The sequence below is a fragment of the Branchiostoma belcheri genome, unplaced genomic scaffold, assembly GCF_001625305.1.
Source record: "Branchiostoma belcheri isolate BF01 breed outbred unplaced genomic scaffold, Haploidv18h27 scaffold61, whole genome shotgun sequence".
Classification (NCBI taxonomy): domain Eukaryota; kingdom Metazoa; phylum Chordata; class Leptocardii; order Amphioxiformes; family Branchiostomatidae; genus Branchiostoma; species Branchiostoma belcheri.
Window position 1 is genome coordinate 761,878 of NW_017804254.1, and position 17,101 is coordinate 778,978.

The 17,101-nt window shown below is 40.2% G+C and overlaps 2 protein-coding genes across 2 annotated transcripts in view; one reads left to right on the forward strand and one right to left on the reverse strand.

The window, feature by feature from the left end:
* The window catches only part of LOC109482847 (fibropellin-1-like), a 15,136-nt gene extending 2,030 nt beyond the window's left edge, over nt 1–13,106 (reverse strand). The window contains exons 1-8 of the mRNA XM_019785689.1: nt 13,102–13,106; nt 10,386–10,459; nt 9,961–10,164; nt 8,640–8,822; nt 7,262–7,375; nt 6,720–6,833; nt 5,529–5,642; nt 4,945–5,058 (exon numbers count right to left, since the gene is read on the reverse strand). Coding sequence (XP_019641248.1) covers nt 4,945–5,058; nt 5,529–5,642; nt 6,720–6,833; nt 7,262–7,375; nt 8,640–8,822; nt 9,961–10,164; nt 10,386–10,459; nt 13,102–13,106 — 922 coding nt within the window. The remainder of the gene's footprint in view (nt 1–4,944; nt 5,059–5,528; nt 5,643–6,719; nt 6,834–7,261; nt 7,376–8,639; nt 8,823–9,960; nt 10,165–10,385; nt 10,460–13,101) is intronic.
* A 2,807-nt stretch (nt 13,107–15,913) lies between these two features.
* The window catches only part of LOC109482932 (CD9 antigen-like), a 6,634-nt gene continuing 5,446 nt past the window's right edge, over nt 15,914–17,101 (forward strand). Inside the window, exon 1 of the mRNA XM_019785830.1 lies at nt 15,914–16,111. Within this exon, the coding sequence (XP_019641389.1) occupies nt 16,031–16,111 (81 nt within the window). The 5' untranslated portion in view covers nt 15,914–16,030. The remainder of the gene's footprint in view (nt 16,112–17,101) is intronic.

Genomic DNA, 17,101 nt, shown 5'->3' on the forward strand with positions numbered 1-17,101 from the left:
GTACTAGTACTATATATATATATATATATATATATATATATATATATATATATATATATATATCGTATGATAGGTATCCTTCATTCTCTCAGGGAGGGAGAGAGAAAGAGAGAGAGAGAGACACTGCAGATGTAGATATAGATGAATAGAGAAATACATTGATGAATAGAAAGATAGAGGAGTATTTGTCCCTCATATCTACTAGCATAGTCTATGTACCAGTAAGACTTACCAGTTACTAGTAACAGGGACGTGGTTGTCTCCACTGTACTGACTGCAGAAACCCAAAAGTTATTGATAAGTTTCAGAAAATCTGACATCTATTGTTCTATCGCTATATAAAAAAAATGTGTTAGTCCACTGTCACATTAGAACCTGAAATGTTCAGCAGTGACAGTGCATGGTGCTTATAATTAATTAGTTGGGGTGTGACTTTTAGTTACATGGCTGCACATTTGTTTTGACCCAAATACATTATCACTGTACGATAACACGTCTATATATTAAATGGAAAAACTTGCCCGTTTCACAATGGTCTCCTTCATATCCAGGAGCACAGGTACAGGTGTAGCCGCCGACCTCGTCCTCGCAAGTCGCACCGTTTGCACACGGATTAGACATACATTCGTCTATCTCTGAAATGACATACAACACGTTCTTTGCAAAAATATCCACATGAAATTTCTAATCTTAAATCTCAAATGCTCTGAATTGGCTGATAATATTATCTAAGTATTTTCACTTTTAAGGAAACAGCAATATTCAAAATGTTCGGGCTATGGGCATTATTCTACCTCTAAAATATGCTCGAGCGTTCCTGTATTTTTCTATTTCGATGTACAGACATATGTCACAGGGGAGATTGGAATCCAGGGGGATCCGGAATCCTCCAAGGGGAGATTGGAATCCCTATCACCCCTAGGGGAGATTAGAATCCCTATCTCCCCTAGGAGAATCTGGAATCCTCCTAGGGGAGATAGGGATTCCAATCTCCCCTAGGGGAGACTGGAATCCTCCTTGGGGAATCTGGAATTCTAGGAGAGATTGAAATCCTGATATTCAGATCCCATTGTAGATATTCAGATTCAGTTGTAAGAACTCATAGATTGAATCTTTTCACACCTAAACATTTAACCAACTTCAGCATAGGCAAGCCTATTACTATAATTGTAGGTGAATTACTAGATTGGAATCAAGATTTGTCCTGGCATAATTTGCAGTTCTAATTCCATAATCTTTCCTAACTTAGACCCCCCCAAAAACAACAATATTCTTAAAAACCATGATTTTATTCAGAATTTATATTATGAACCAAGTCACTAACAAACTGGAAAAACTGGTTTTTGAGCCACCATCTCACAATGGCCTGATGCAAATATCTGAGTCTGATTTACATATTCACTTACCTATGCTGAAATTGATTGAAAGTTTAGGTGTGAAATAACTCAGTCTATTTTCCCAAGCATTTTGATGCAATCAGAATTTCTCCTTTTAAAATTGGAGATTGTCCTGTAAGAATTCCCAATTGTCCTAACAGGCAAATTAGAATCCCTATCTCCCCTAGGAGAATCTGGAATCCTCCTAGGAGAAATTGGAATTCAGACCCCAGTTTTGTACAAAAAAACTTGAATTCCAGTCTCCCCTAGGGGAGATTGGAATCCCTATCTCCCCTAGGAGGATTCCAGATTCTCCTAGGGGAGATAGAGATTCCAATCTCTCCTAGGAGGATTCCGGATCCCCCTGGATTCCAATCTCCCCTGTGACATATATATATCAGATACAAATGGCGTCGCTATGTCTGATATTGTGTTCCACATTGTAGTGCATAATATTGTACAGACGTAAAGACAACAAGAAGCCATAGGTGACAATTCTCCGTGAAGTATTATATATTGCAACAAAAAGAAGTAGCCATTGGCGACAATTCTCTGTGAAGTGTGATAAATCGAACAAAGAAAAATTGTTTAAACGCGCGTCGGCTCAGTCATCTTAAGACGCAACAACCAATCAGAGATGCGAAATGCCGACACGTGACGCGGGATTTGCATACAGTCTAAACAATGGGGAAGGGCGCGCGATGCCCGAAATATTTTTGCGTCAATATTCAGCGCCGTGTCATAATCAAGAGATTAATACCGGGAAACAAATTCTTTTCTTGTTTTGAACGCATAAACATGCATTTACGCTAATCTAGTATGATTCAGGGTTACTTTTTTTTACCTGCCATGGCCAGATTATCTAAAGATGTGTGTATTGTGTGTACAATCTACAGAAAGAGAAATGTACATCAGGTCCGATCATCCGATTTTCACGTTTCGGTTTTTTGGACTCGGTTCATGAACGTATTTTGGTTTGGCTCCTGGAATGTGCGAAAAAAATGACTCCCGGGTCTGTCTACAGGGAACACTCGCACATTCGCGGTGTATCAGGACAGCGCGACTGGTCGGCATTAGCGCAGTCCCTGCAATTAGTAACAGTTGCACATCAATCCGGCCGAAAGCATGATTGTGTAACACAGGCTACTTCTTCATATACCGGCTCATACTACACGACGCTTTTACAACTAGCAAATCATAAAATTACCCGATCTACTAGTACTGTATGTGCGGTTTACCAGCCCCAGACCACATCCGACCACGAGGCAGAACACATTGATGGGTTGCTCAAAAATATTGTCCATGTTTACAAAGAGCTGCTCCACTAACACTATGGAGCGGCGCAACCCAAAAATATTGGCCATGTGTCGTTGCTAGGACGACCGGCCAGTTGCTACGTGACTAAATACACGCCGCCACTAGGTCGCCACACCCGACCAGTTTGAAATTGATAGGATTACGTCATCGGTATTAACATTTCCTAATGTTGACCTCTGACCACCCCACATTTCCGCACCATCAGCCCCGCCGCGACTTACTACCGGTGACATAAACGGACGACAACATTTCAACGACATGGGGATGTTTCGAAAATAACCATTTACTCCAATATCAAAACAGCTACGGTAAAAATAAAAAGACTTGCATCATCCCGGACATAATGCCACACCACATGCGAAATTACACAAAAATGCGACGTACGGAAGAATGCGTTTTGGCTGCGAACATCTTCCAAAAAACTTGGCATCTCTTTACCATGGGCAAAAACATCTGGAACCACTTATCAAAACCACCCCGTATCTGCATGAAGTTCCACCCCCCCACTGCTATTCCAAACAACGCGTTTTTCTGGACCATTCCAATTCGCCTCGTAATTGTAGGGGTGCGTCTGCAATATTACATTGACCGCGAAAGCAGCAACGGCAAAAATACACATTCGTGCATCAACACGGGCATGCCCGCAGACGGCGTATAAAATTGCGTGCCGATTACACAAAGAGAACCCAGTGTTTTGACTGCGAACACAAAAAATTAGCCGATCACAACACTCCGTCCGGAGGTCCTGACCTCCTTCACGGAGTAACTAGAAAGGCCGACATCAAATACAGCAGATGGCTTCACCACATCACCCGTACCAAAAATGGACCTATCCCCCTCCCGCACAAATGGACTGTTCCTAAGTCAACACTGTTCAAAATGTGGTGTTCTAGACTATATACCCCCATGCGACAATGGAATCCTCCAACGCCTTCTGCTATTGGAACATGTAGATCCAAGTGTTCTATTTAGATCTGTCAGTTAGGGATTTGGGTTTTGAAGCCACAAATTACAATCGCTGTTTTTACTGAAAGTAAGGTAAATAAAAGTATTTTAAAGGGCTGAATCTGAATAGTGAACAATATAGTCTAGGCATTTGGTGCCAAGTTACCTTCTTATGCTGAATTTCAGGTCATTTGATTTTCGTAATAGCGAATAGGACTAGGAGCCAAAAATGTACATTTTTGGTCAAAATAGCAGAAAAGTCCCATTTTACAAAATTTCAAATTAACACAAATTAAACACGGCACGGATTAGACATACATTAGTTTGTCTCTGAAATGACATTTAACAACTTCTTTAAAAACAATGCTCAATTGCATTAAATCGTCTCATAACATTATCTAAGTATTTTCACTTATACGGAAGCATCAATATTTCAGTTCTCCAGTATGTTTGCATTGTCCAGCCTATAAAATAAATTTTTGTCTTTTTAAACTTAATACATCTATCGGGTATAAATAGCATCACTATGCCTGACATTGTGCTGCACATTGTATTGCATCTATGGAAGGAGATAGGGAGAGGAAGAGGGATATATCAATATTCAACATTTCGGTATTAGATATTTCATGAAACGTCTAATGATTTCATTAAAGTAGTTTTTGTTGCTTTAAATTTTGGCACAAAACAATTCTTTACCTGGCGAAGACAAATATGAATGGAAACTTGCTTCGTCTAAATAATGTCAAAAAAGCTCTGATGGACGAAAATAAACTACTATGGTGGAATGAAAATGCCCTGCTCCTGTTTTAAGCACGTGCGTAAACGTCTGCAAATGGATTTTCTCCGCAACAAGTATTATGATGGCACGTTTGTTTTGACCTAAATAACTCGTTACCCAGGTTATATATAAGGCTATACCGCCTTAATGTTAATGGAGGACATCCTCTGAAGACCCCCAGACTAATGAGCGCGGGCGAATGAAAAAAAAAAGTCTAGCCAAAAAATGCTAAGCCAACATGAAGCTGGTACTGTGAATTTGCGGAAGTCCATAGCGACTTTTACGACAAGCCGGCTCATGCTGCACCTTTGCGGCATTTATGAGTCAGCACTGTATTGAGCTTCGTAGAGTTTCACCAGCCTGTTTGCCTTTCTCCGTAGTTACCGTCCCTAGCTACCATGGACTACGGAGAATGGCACCAGACCAGATCCCCGGAGGAGGTGATTTTTTGAGAACAGGCAAAAATCAATGCGCACGCGGATGTCATCCATAAAATTAAACTAGTGTGGCCTAATTAAAAAAACTCACCAGCTTCACATTGATCTCCTTCATATCCAGGAGCACAAGTACAGGTGTAGCCGCCGATCTCGTCATGGCAAGTCGCATCGTTTTCACACGGATTAGACATACATTCGTCTGTCTCTGAAATGACATTTAACACGTTCTTTATAAAAGCTCCACATAAAATGCTGCATCCAAATATGTAAAATTATGCTGCATATTGCATTTCATCTACAGATATAGGGACAATGATGGAGAACAAGAGAGCGACATGTATATATATTCAAACATTTTGAAAATCAGACTTTTTCTAAATGTCTGATGATTTTATCAAAGTAGTTTTAATTTCATATTAAATGTAGAATTAAAGAATTCTTGGAGTGCCAAAGACAAATATCGTTGGAAACTTGCGTCTAAATAATAACGTAGTCAAAATTTCTATTACACAAAGCTGCTATTGTGACAAAAATACCATCCCTTCTTGAAGGTTCTTGCAATATTATTTACCAAGGCATTTCCCCGTAACAGGTAACATGGTTGCACCTTAGTGATGATCTAAACAACTTTTGAATCTCTCTGTAGGGTACGACAGTAATGATGAAAACACTCACCCGTTTCACAATGGTCTCCTTCATATCCAGGAGCACAGGTACAGGTGTAGCCGCCGATCTCGTCCTCGCAAGTCGCACCGTTTGCACACGGATTAGACATACATTCGTTTGTCTCTGAAATGACATTTAACAACTTCTTTAACAACACTGCTCAATTGCATTAAATCGTCTCATAACATTATCTAAGTATTTTCACTTATACGGAAGCATCAATATTTCAGTTCTCCAGTATGTTTGCATTGTTCAGCCTATAAAAAAATAAACTTTTGTCTTTTTAAGCTTAATACATCTATCGGGTATAAATAGCATCACTATGCCTGACATTGTGCTGCACATTGTATTGCATCTATGGAAGGAGATAGTGAGGGAGAGGAAGAGGGATATATCAATATTCAACATTTTGGTATTAAATATTTCATGAAACGTCTAATGATTTCATTGAAGTAGTTTTTGTTGCTTTAAATACCTGGCGATTGCCATGACGGACAGAGTGGACTGGCGGGAGAGGGTTTGGGACCGGGAACTACATGTACTCCCGACAGATGATGATGAAATACAAAGTGTTTTGGTACAAAACAATTCGTTACCTGGCGAAGACAAATATGAATGGAAACTTGCTTCGTCTAAATAATGTCAAAAAAAGCTCTGATGGACGAAACTACTATGGTGGAATGAAAATGCCCTGCTCCTGTTTAAAGCACGTGCGTAAACGTCTGCAAATGGATTTTCTCCGCAACAAGTATTATGATGGCACATTTGTTTTGACCTAAATAACTCGTTACCCAGGATATATATAAGGCTATACCGCCTTAATTTTAATGGAGGACATCCTCTGAAGACCCCCAGACTAATGAGCGCGGGCGAATGAAAAAAAAGTCTAGCCAAAAAAAATGCTAAGCCAACATGAAGCTGGTACTGTGAATTTGCGGAAGTCCATAGCGACTTTTACGACAAGCCGGCTCATGCTGCACCTTTGCGGCATTTATGAGTCAGCACTGTATTGAGCTTCGTAGAGTTTCACCAGCCTGTTTGCCTTTCTCCGTAGTTACCGTCCCTAGCTACCATGGACTACGGAGAATGGCACCAGACCAGATCCCCGGAGGAGGTGATTTTTTGAGAACAGGCAAAAATCAATGCGCACGATGTCATCCATAAAATTAAACCAGTGTGGCCGAATTAAAAAAAACTCACCAGCTTCACATTGATCTCCTTCATATCCAGGAGCACAAGTACAGGTGTAGCCGCCGATCTCGTCATGGCAAGTCGCATCGTTTTCACACGGATTAGACATACATTCGTCTGTCTCTGAAATGACATTTAACACGTTCTTTATAAAAGCTCCACATAAAATGTTGCATCCAAATATGTCAACTTGTGCTGCATATTGCATTTCATCTACAGATATAGAGACAATGAAGGAGAACAAGAGAAAGACATGTAACTATATTCAAACATTTCGAAAATCAGACTTTTTCTAAATGTCTGATGATTTTATCAAAGTAGTTTTATTTGCATATAAAATGTGGAATTAAAGAATTCTTCAAGTGCCAAAGACAGATATCGTTACACAAAGCTGCTATTGTGGCAAACCCCCCATTTCTTCTCACAAGTTCTTACAATAACCTTTATCAAGGAATTTCCCCATAACATGTAATATGGTTGCGCCTTAGTTTTGACCTAAACAACTTTTGAACCTCTCTGTAGGGTACGACAGTAATGATGAAAACACTCACCCGTTTCACAATGGTCTCCTTCATATCCAGGAGCACAGGTACAGGTGTAGCCGCCGATCTCGTCCTCGCAAGTCGCACCGTTAGCACACGGATTAGACATACATTCATTTGTCTCTGAAATTATATACGTTATAATGCGTTCTTTCAATGAACTAAGCTCCACATAAATTCCAAATTTCAAAGGTTAACGATGAATCTAATAATTTTGCCATGTATAAGTTTGGTACAGACATATCAATTACATAGCATGCAAAGTTGGTCATCAATGCAATAACTAGAGTTCCACGACCTTATGCCTTCGCCAAACTTATGTTTGTATCAGTTGATCACATTCTCCATCCAATGGCAGTCTTATTTTAGCAAATAAATCTATCATAACATTTTCCTCCTTGCCTGAATTTTGCAAATGAGTCTTAATGTGAATAAGTTATGTTTAATGGTGTTAACCTTTACTTAACCTCCAAATGCTGCAAGTGTGAAATTATTGCAGTTACCATTATTGAATTGTAGCATTTTTTCATTGATTACGCAAATCAGGTCCTCATTTATATAATTGATATCTGCTCATGCTGCTCTCATTCTCAGTCACACGTGCCAATCGTCTAAGTCGACGTATCATGGAATACAACAAATTTATATAATTTCCTCATTACTTATGCAAATCAGATCCTGATTTACATAAAGGTCATTTAGTTATGTCAAGCATCACTTAAGCTCCCCACGTAGCAAACATCACAACGTCAAACGGTTCTTGAGTTATCCTTCTTCCAATGTTTTAGAACAAACGCCCCTGCAGTTCCAGAACAAGCTGCTTGGCGGTCCAAAATTACACTAATTGAGCCAACCACAAGAGCTTTCTACTAGTCAAAAATCATGAACTTGATACACAACTCACAAGGAACATCATAGGATAACCATTTTCGAACTTGAATTTTGTTTCTATAATCGTTGCACACCAAATATCATTAAGATCTATTGACAGATTTTTGACTTAAGGGTGCAAAAATGCATTCGACAAAGGCACAAAAAGACCGCTGCAGTTGGATTGGGAAACGCAATGTGGACTTTTCTCAACTTGAACTACATTTTCACATTAGTAATAAGAAAAATCCGCCAATAAGTAATCGAGTTATAAGGTTGACCCACATACGTACGGACACACACGACAGGTTTAACACCAGGCCCAAACCGAATACATACCTCTCAGACGAAGGCAATAATTGGCGAATACATGTGCCAAAGAGCACCTTTAAAACTGCATGTAACTGTACATTTCACAGAACTTTCCTTATTTTGATTCATTACCGTTTGCCTTTTTTAAAACTCCATTAGACATTTAACAAAATTTTAGTAACAATATACAAGTCAAAGGCGGTACCTTCACACACTAGGTCTTCTCCCCTCCAGCGGCTGTTCACGCAGACTTTCCTCTCGTTACCGGACGACTTGACATACCCGGCCGGGCAGGTGAAGACACATGTGTGGCCGGCTAGGTAGGTGCCTGCACCGCAATCACTGGTGTAACCTTCGGGGTGGCTGGGCGCACCGACACATGGGCGACCTGGAGATGTAGTAAATGATTGATAAGCTCCTCTTTAACACTTTTATTTAATAAAAGGAAATTACAAGTACAAAAAGAACATCTGATACAAGAGCAAGAATGTCATTCATAACTCACTCACTAGACATGTACATAACTCACTCATACATGTACATAACTAGACACAAGAAATAAGAAATAAGAACTACCGTAACTCCTAAATCTACTGGGTTTGACTTATTTTTTAAAGACAGAGGAAAATAAAAGATTACAGTTTTTTTGTAACGTGTGGGTTTTCGAATGTTAAGAGAATAGTAACTTTCATCTTTATACGTGTGAAAGTTAGGTTACAATGTGATGGCTGCGTCAAAGAGTTCATTTCCTTCATTGCAATAGTACAATTTGAGGTTATGTGGTAAAGAATAGGTTGTAATTGAACAGGTTTACATGCTGTATTAGGCGTAGAACGATGTAGTAGATAATAAAGGGTTAATGCTCCGACCCGATGTGTATATGGTGAGATAACCCCTGGTCGGGTGCGATAACCACCGAATAAACCACCGAGTGAAACGAGGTACTGTCATATGGCCTATCGTACTAAGTTATTTGACCCAAATTTCTTTATAAAATCCCTCCATTGCCAAAAAAGAAACTCGTGAAAAAAACTATGTCACGTGAAGCAAGATGGTGTGGACAGAAAAACAGATCAGCTACTAGGCTCTACTAGGAAATCATCTGCGGTGACCACGTGACATTGAAACATTACGACAGTTAGTGGGGGTGTAAAAATTATGTTTTGTATTTTTCTGTTCAAATTTCAGTTTTACCTTTTCAATTGTGCTGTATTTAAAAAAAAATATTCAACATGAATTACAGTACGTTTTTATAGATAAATACTACAAGTCTGAACACTACTGTTAGTGTCCTGTCCCCCGTATAATGGTACGGTCCAAAAAAGGGCGGTTATCTGAATAACCATGGGTTATGACCTGATAAACCATGGGAAATGGAGCCTTCTGATTGGTCGACGGCTGCTGATAATAACCATGAAAGCATACAAGCGCATTTTGTGTAATATAAATGCCAAACCATTGGAATATGAATTGTTTCGTACGCCCAGGCTCTTCTAGAGGTATGTATCGGAAAGTTATCCACTCACAAAGACACTTCAGTCCGCGTCCTCCAGTCCACCATTTTGACCTGCCCTTGACCTTGCACACCCTCTTTGTGCCCCCTGTGTCCTTCACACATCCCACCCTGCAGGCAAAGTTGCACACGGTTCCATCTCGGTACCAACCGTCTGCGTTCGGCTCCTGGTCACAACTTCTTACCGTGTCTGGGAACGTCAAAGGCTTACACCTTTCTGCAAGGTAGAACATGTCTCTCTTACTTTAAATCTGTATATTAAAGACATAAAAACACGTAAACATGTCATAATTACAGAAAATCAGACATGCGGCGGTGTTTTTAAACGAGGGTACGTGAAGCAAACCTTCAACATTAGCTTCTACCTAGTTAGTTTGTTCTAGTAGTTGGTATATCATCGTCGTATAAACGAAACACATAAGAATCTCAAAGACGTACTTCTGACTTTCTTTCCACCGACAGGAGCCACATAGAACACAAGGGCGAGACAGAGGAGGAGGCCGATGATGGACCTAAAACGGAAAGTTTGTCATTTGAATTAAAGGCATATCATTTATTAGGGTTGCCATAAAGGTCGTAGGCATCTAGTTTGATTAAGTCATGATTAATATACAAATGCCTGAGCCCATACAACAAATAACAGCCTGATGGGTCTCTTTCTCGAAGCTTGCGGTCGGACAAGATACGATTGGAAGCCAAGCAAGCAATTAACGAATCCACCGGTAAGACATGTTCACGTGTTCCCTCTGGCGGTCTATCAGAGAAAGTGCAGCCACCCAGAGACGAGAGATTTGACATTTATATGCTGTCAATTAAAAGAAAGTGGTAGCAATTATTCTATTTATTCTGTCATTATGGAGGCGTGGCCTGAAAGGTGACTAGAGTGGTCTTAAAAATTCATTGTGGCTGAAACAAAAGTATGTGATTTCTTACATATGGGCTTTTTCTAAATAATCCTACAGGATATCATTCATTTACATGAACACTCATTATCCAAAACTGCCCACAACCTTTACACACTATCCTTTTTATGGCAATTACGAACTGCACCTAGCCACCCCCGGTAGAGAAACTTTTTCATCCCTAGCCGAACATTTCTTCAATTGCAAGCAAGTTTTCACCAGTGTACTAGTTGCGCTGGAATTTCTCACCATTTTAAACGCAGCCATATTCTCTTTATACAGGTTTACAGCAGCATTATACGCAGAAATTAGCAATGCCTTATAGAACATCAAATACAGAACAGCGCGTAGCGAGACGTAAAATTGCAGTATAGCTGTGGTGCCCGGTGCCCAGCGATAACTCGTAAAACATTACACAAGAAAACAAGAGTTCCGAGATTTCATACCTCCATGAAATATGGGCTTGATATGTAAATGTAAGTTTCTTCTTTAATTATGCAAATGACCTCTACATTAACATGATATATGCATCGTGATGTATGTTAACTTTTGACATTCCCACCGTTCACCATTAAAAAATCATACAATTTTCGCATTAATTATGCAAATTAGGTCATCATTTGCATGATTAGTATCTTGATGTTCCGCCTGCCATAGGTTACATACATTACATGTATGAAAGTAGTATAATGTAAAACACTGTAATTATAGAACTTCCCCATTAATTATGCAAATAAAGTCCTCATTTGCGTAATTTGCATTTAATTATGTACATCTTTCTCTCAGCTACCTACACATCAAAAATGATGAAATATGTTGTTCCTATCTGGACTAATTGGCTTTTAAACATTTCGCCAGAAAGTGCCCTGCAGTTCCAGAACAAGCTGCTAGGGGGACGAAACTCACACCACTTATTTCTGACAGAAATAGCTATGATGTCACCAAAACATCAAGACCATAGCATGTTTAGGACAAAAGATACAATAAACGGAAGTTCTGCTGCAGTACCAAGGTCATCCACCAGGAGGCCCATATTTGACCTTGACCTTTGTCTTCCTAAGTAAAGACTTACCAACATACCAAATATCATCATAATCCATAAAGGCGTTATGAAGTTATGCTGACTACAAATGTGCGGAAACACAAACACACTCACACACAGACAGACAGACGCGCCAAAAACCATACCTCCATTTTTCATGGAGGTAACTACAGAATCATGGTTTGGAACTGATCATGGAGAATTGTAGATCCTATGAACGGACTGGAGCTATGCCGAAATGGCCAAGTGCCAAAAGCACGCGTACGCCACATGTTCTGAGCCTGTTGTTTCACATTCCTTTACCCGAATGTCATACGCCAACCGCCTCAGGTGTCTCGCCAATTCAATAGGTAGGATTTCTGTGGGCATTTACTTTTTCTCTACTATAGTCTAGATAGTGGGTGTATCTATAGGAAAGAATTTGTTGCCTGGGTGCCATCCGATTTTCTACGGACTAGCGGGAGCAATGAGCTCCATAGCAAATCAGATGGCACCCAGGTTAGAGAATCTGAATTGTCCAAAAGGATATTGCTGGCGTCTTTTAATCTAAGTTCTGAGATTTTCACCCATAGTCACTTCGCGATCGACATACCCTCACATTTCTTAAAACTCAAAAAAAAATGCATTCATGGAGAACTTGATGGCCACACAGCATTCCTGCCGTAGTGGCAAACACGGTCATACTCGACTCGTACATACAAAGTCCATAACGTTAAGATGTCCTGAAATGAAAATAAGGACGCCTAAAAATGAAGAAAATCACAAAAAAGCATAATTAAGAACTAATCATTCAGTCTGAAAAATTCTAGCACGAAGTACATTGATATTTTATTGAATCTTACGTTGCAATCGCAGAACGATTGTCAACAGTTTCGCCAGAAATTTTGTATGGACATATCTAGACCGCCGGCGTCTTTACATTTATAGCAAGAAGGTGAAAGAAATGGTATAACCATTGTTTCATAACATGTGCGAAAAGATAACCAACCTAAGTTTTTTTAAGAAGTTAAAAATCTTTTTTTTTTCTCAGCCCCACTCCGGGGCAGCGTGTGCCAGCCGCCTGTGCGAGCACACCGCCCATTTTCCGCACCACCAGCCAAGGTTCTGATAGACCATATACCCTGCAAAACTTCACAACCGACTGTTTTGCGAAAGCCATGTAAAGCTAACGTCTGGAACAACACTACAATAAATGCTCAGTTGTACTCACCGCATGGTGACAATTCGTTAAGGAGCTTCCTAATTTCCGACCAGTCTCAGACCGGGTGTTCGGCAGGACTGCGCATCAAATACCGAGGCGCTTTGCTCTATCACGAAGCCAAGTTAATTAAGGATAGCCTCCAAACCTTTCTGCGGTAGTTTTAAAATCGTCTCCTTCTCTTTGGCATCGACCTTTTTTCTGATCAATGTTGTGTTTTAATGACTGAGTTACTGAAACTGAGTACTGCAGTATTCAAAGAAAATATTTTCTCTTCAGTAAAAGATAGCATGCAGTCAAAAAGGCCCTAAGAAGCCTGCAATTCACCTTCCACTTAGTTGGTCACCAGCCCCGTGGCACGGACGGGGCATAGTCAACAAACCTATCACTGTTAACAGGTTTTCTGCCTTATGGCAAAAATTAGATGTTATTTATGATGCGATAGCAAATTATCCGATCGACTCAAGCGTGTGAAAGACGCACCCGGGTCTGTTACGCCGTCGGGCAATGAAATCAACTGTCTTTCATTGTGTAGCCTCAATCAGACGTCGACTCCTTTGGAAATCGGCATTAAAACTGACCAGGGGAGTTGGCTGGCCATAGAGTGTCCAATTTACCTGCACGGACAGCAGGGTGATTGGACCCTCTATGGCCAGCCAACTCCCTCGGTCAGTTACATTTTAGGCCGATTTCTACCATTTATTCAGCCTGCAAAGAAACGTCTGGCGACTATATTTGTGCACAACTAGGACGAAATATTAGTAAGGCTTTCGGCACACATTTCACCTATGGCCATCTATAGATCCATATACTAATTTGTCATGGCTTGAACGTGCATTAAACTCATTCTGCCACTGTGACTTGAAATGTGTTTATTCCATCTATACAAAATTCTGTCTGAACCACAACCTTAATTTTCCTGTTGCCTAACCATGGGTCTTAATTCTCCTGTAAAGGGATTATGTATTAAACTCGAGCCTAAGTTGCTAAGAAATCTCACACTGTGCGTATGTCCCGAGGAGCCCTACTCCAGTTGTGTGTCACGTTTGATATCACCTTGACCCGCGTGTCATGTCTGGACTGATGCCAACAGATTAACATATCTTTAGGATGGCGAACTCTCTCGTTCAGCTGTAAATATAGACATGATGGTAGTATCCATTTGCTTCTCTGTAACTATACTGTCTAACAGAGCTGAACTATAAGGGCCGTGTACTAATAATCTTTGATTTTAATGACGATTTTACCCGGCACGCCCAGGTAACTGTTTTCAGATGTAAGATCAAAATCTATACTCGAGAACATTGTCTCTTGGTAACACATAGTTGATTTTAAGTTGTAATGTTGGACAGCTCTAGATGAAGATGTTAAAGCTAAAGAAGTGGTGACTTGCAAACCTATTTACATGTAAGGTGACGTATTGACAAGGGGCTTTTACGCTTCAGTAACAAATTATGCAATGTGTGTGTCAACATCAACAAATGTGCACTTTGACCTCTAACCTTATCTTCTAAACGAAATATTTCAAACATCACGTGACCAGCTGTGTACATATATATATTTACCGTTAATAGTTTTTTTTTTCAAGTGCATATTCAAGTTCTGTGCGTCCTACTGGTATTGGTTTGGAAATGATTTTGGGCCCCTAGTGGATTCCCTGGCTACTGCAGCAGAACTTCCAGTTTTGCTATCTCGCAATCTGTTAGGGTTATGAATTTTGGATGGTACGTAGCTCTTGTCTGCTCTTGTGCTCGGGAAGGAGTCACGTGAGTTTAGGCCCCCTAGCATCTTCTTCTGGAACTGCAGGACGGTTTGTTTAAAAATCTTCCAGAGATAACCAAAAAAACGGTTGACGGATCGTCGTCATTTTTGGCATGTAGGTAGATTAAGTGATGCTTGACATAATTAAATTACAATTGTGCGAATCGGGATATAATTGCCATGATTAATGAGGAAATTCTATAAATCTGCTGTGTTCGATATTAGGGCTATGAAACACTTGTGACATATGTAATTGAGAACGACAAGATCATTGGGTAAAACCAGTTGTTACACAATAGCATTTTCCCTACGTCTTGGTTTGCTTGATAAGTTTCTTAATATATACTTGTACTAGAGCTTTTCTGTATGATTTATGATATTGTTTATTTCAGTCGCTACAAACATAGTTTGACTCCATGTGATGTTGACATGGTCGTGTTTTTCATTTCAGGGTCAGCGCAAGAGACAACTTGCACGAACAGCTTTATGATATTATTCGAGACTTTTTTAAGGACGACATATTAAATACTAAATAATCTGCGGGAACAATCGTCTTGAATGATCTACGTCCTGTTATTGCGTGATGTGTCTCAAAGGACAATGACTACATTATCGACAACATGGCATGTTATCCTTGACAAGCCGTTCATCCTCCTTACATGCGATGTTTTGATAAATATATGAAGTCTTTCTCTGACAAGTTTGACAAAGAAAGTCTGTCGTACATCCTCGTACTTACCACAATGCCAAATATTTGCTTAGTTACGGCCATGGCGATTGGTTATTCCATTAGCCTGCGGGCCTATCAACATGGCGGAAAGTGTGCAATGTTGGTAGGGGTGCAGCCTTGAGTGTCGATTAAAAACGCATTCTTTGACGTTTCAAACAGACTTCGTCGGCTACTAGGAATTGTCAAATGGGCCATAATGTTTGTAGAGCTCCTTAAAACGAGGAAATACCCTGTCCACGGCATGAATACGAAAACAAATTTGGCAAAATTCCAAGGTCAACACCCGCGCCTGTGCAACACTTGGTATCGCCCGTCCTTCGTCCACACCCATAATCCCCTGCACCATTCAAGTTTGAGTGTCCTTGATAAGGTGATGAACGCAGCAACACAAGAAAGGTTTTTATTCTTCTTTTAAACGCGGAGACGTTCATGTGAGAGAATTCTTCCAAGATGGGATGTTGTAAGAGCTGTGCTGACTGCTCCTTCAAGTGCATGAAGATCGCGCTATTTGTGTTTAACCTGATCTTCTTGGTACGTACGTATGTAGCCTTGTGTGTTTCTAAGGTGGAGACTAAACAACTTACGGACACGTTTTGCTTGACCGCCTTTAATCAAGCGGCTTGTTAAGCGGACAAATGCTTTCAACGCAACGTAGTTCTATTTTTACCTAGTGTTTTATTTGTCCTGCAAAATTAATTCCTTTGTTTCATAGTTTCTTGGCATCAGAATATATTACGAATATACATGCTTGCGTTTTGTCAGATAAAGACCACAATATCGAGTTTGTCCTGTCTCATACATCCACAGTGTATATACCGAAGAATATGGGGAAGAATCCAGCATTGTTTTTACGTAGATTGTGTTGTTTTGATCCCCACAAGGTAGAGTGTCACGGTCCACCGCACGTACATAGGGTTAGGCTCTTAGTCACGGCCTGAGGAATTAGTTACAAACAGACCTGTCCGGTGTGTATTTAGCGATCTTTCTTCGTGTTTAGTCCATCTTTTCCATTCCAAATATTAACTGTGTCGGAATACTGTCAAATGCTCTACCTGTTCAGTCGCATTACAAATGTTCTTTCTCTGGCTTATCCAAAATTACGTATGGATGGTTGTTACTCTACACGCACGCTACTTGGATACCGTAATTTATCACTTCGTTGTTCGATACATTAGTAATGACCCAATAGCTAGTCCTGTTGATACAAGAGGATAAAATTCACAAATCCTTGTTGGAAATACTGGTCAATAAAAGCGGAAAACAAACAGACGGTAACACGCACAGTTAGAAATATTATTCAGTCGTTCAATGGCCGCGTGTCCGACGACCGCTAGGCTATTACATGGAAAACTGCAAAGCACCTTTTCGCCTGACTGCGATGTGTGAATAGAAGCTCAGGTACCAGTAACCTCCGATCTCCAAGCAGATGCTGGATTGAAATATCGCAATGTTTTCTGGGTTGTGGACTTCTCTGACAGTCCATCAGCCGATGCGCTGGTCACTGTCCATCAGGGAAGACCG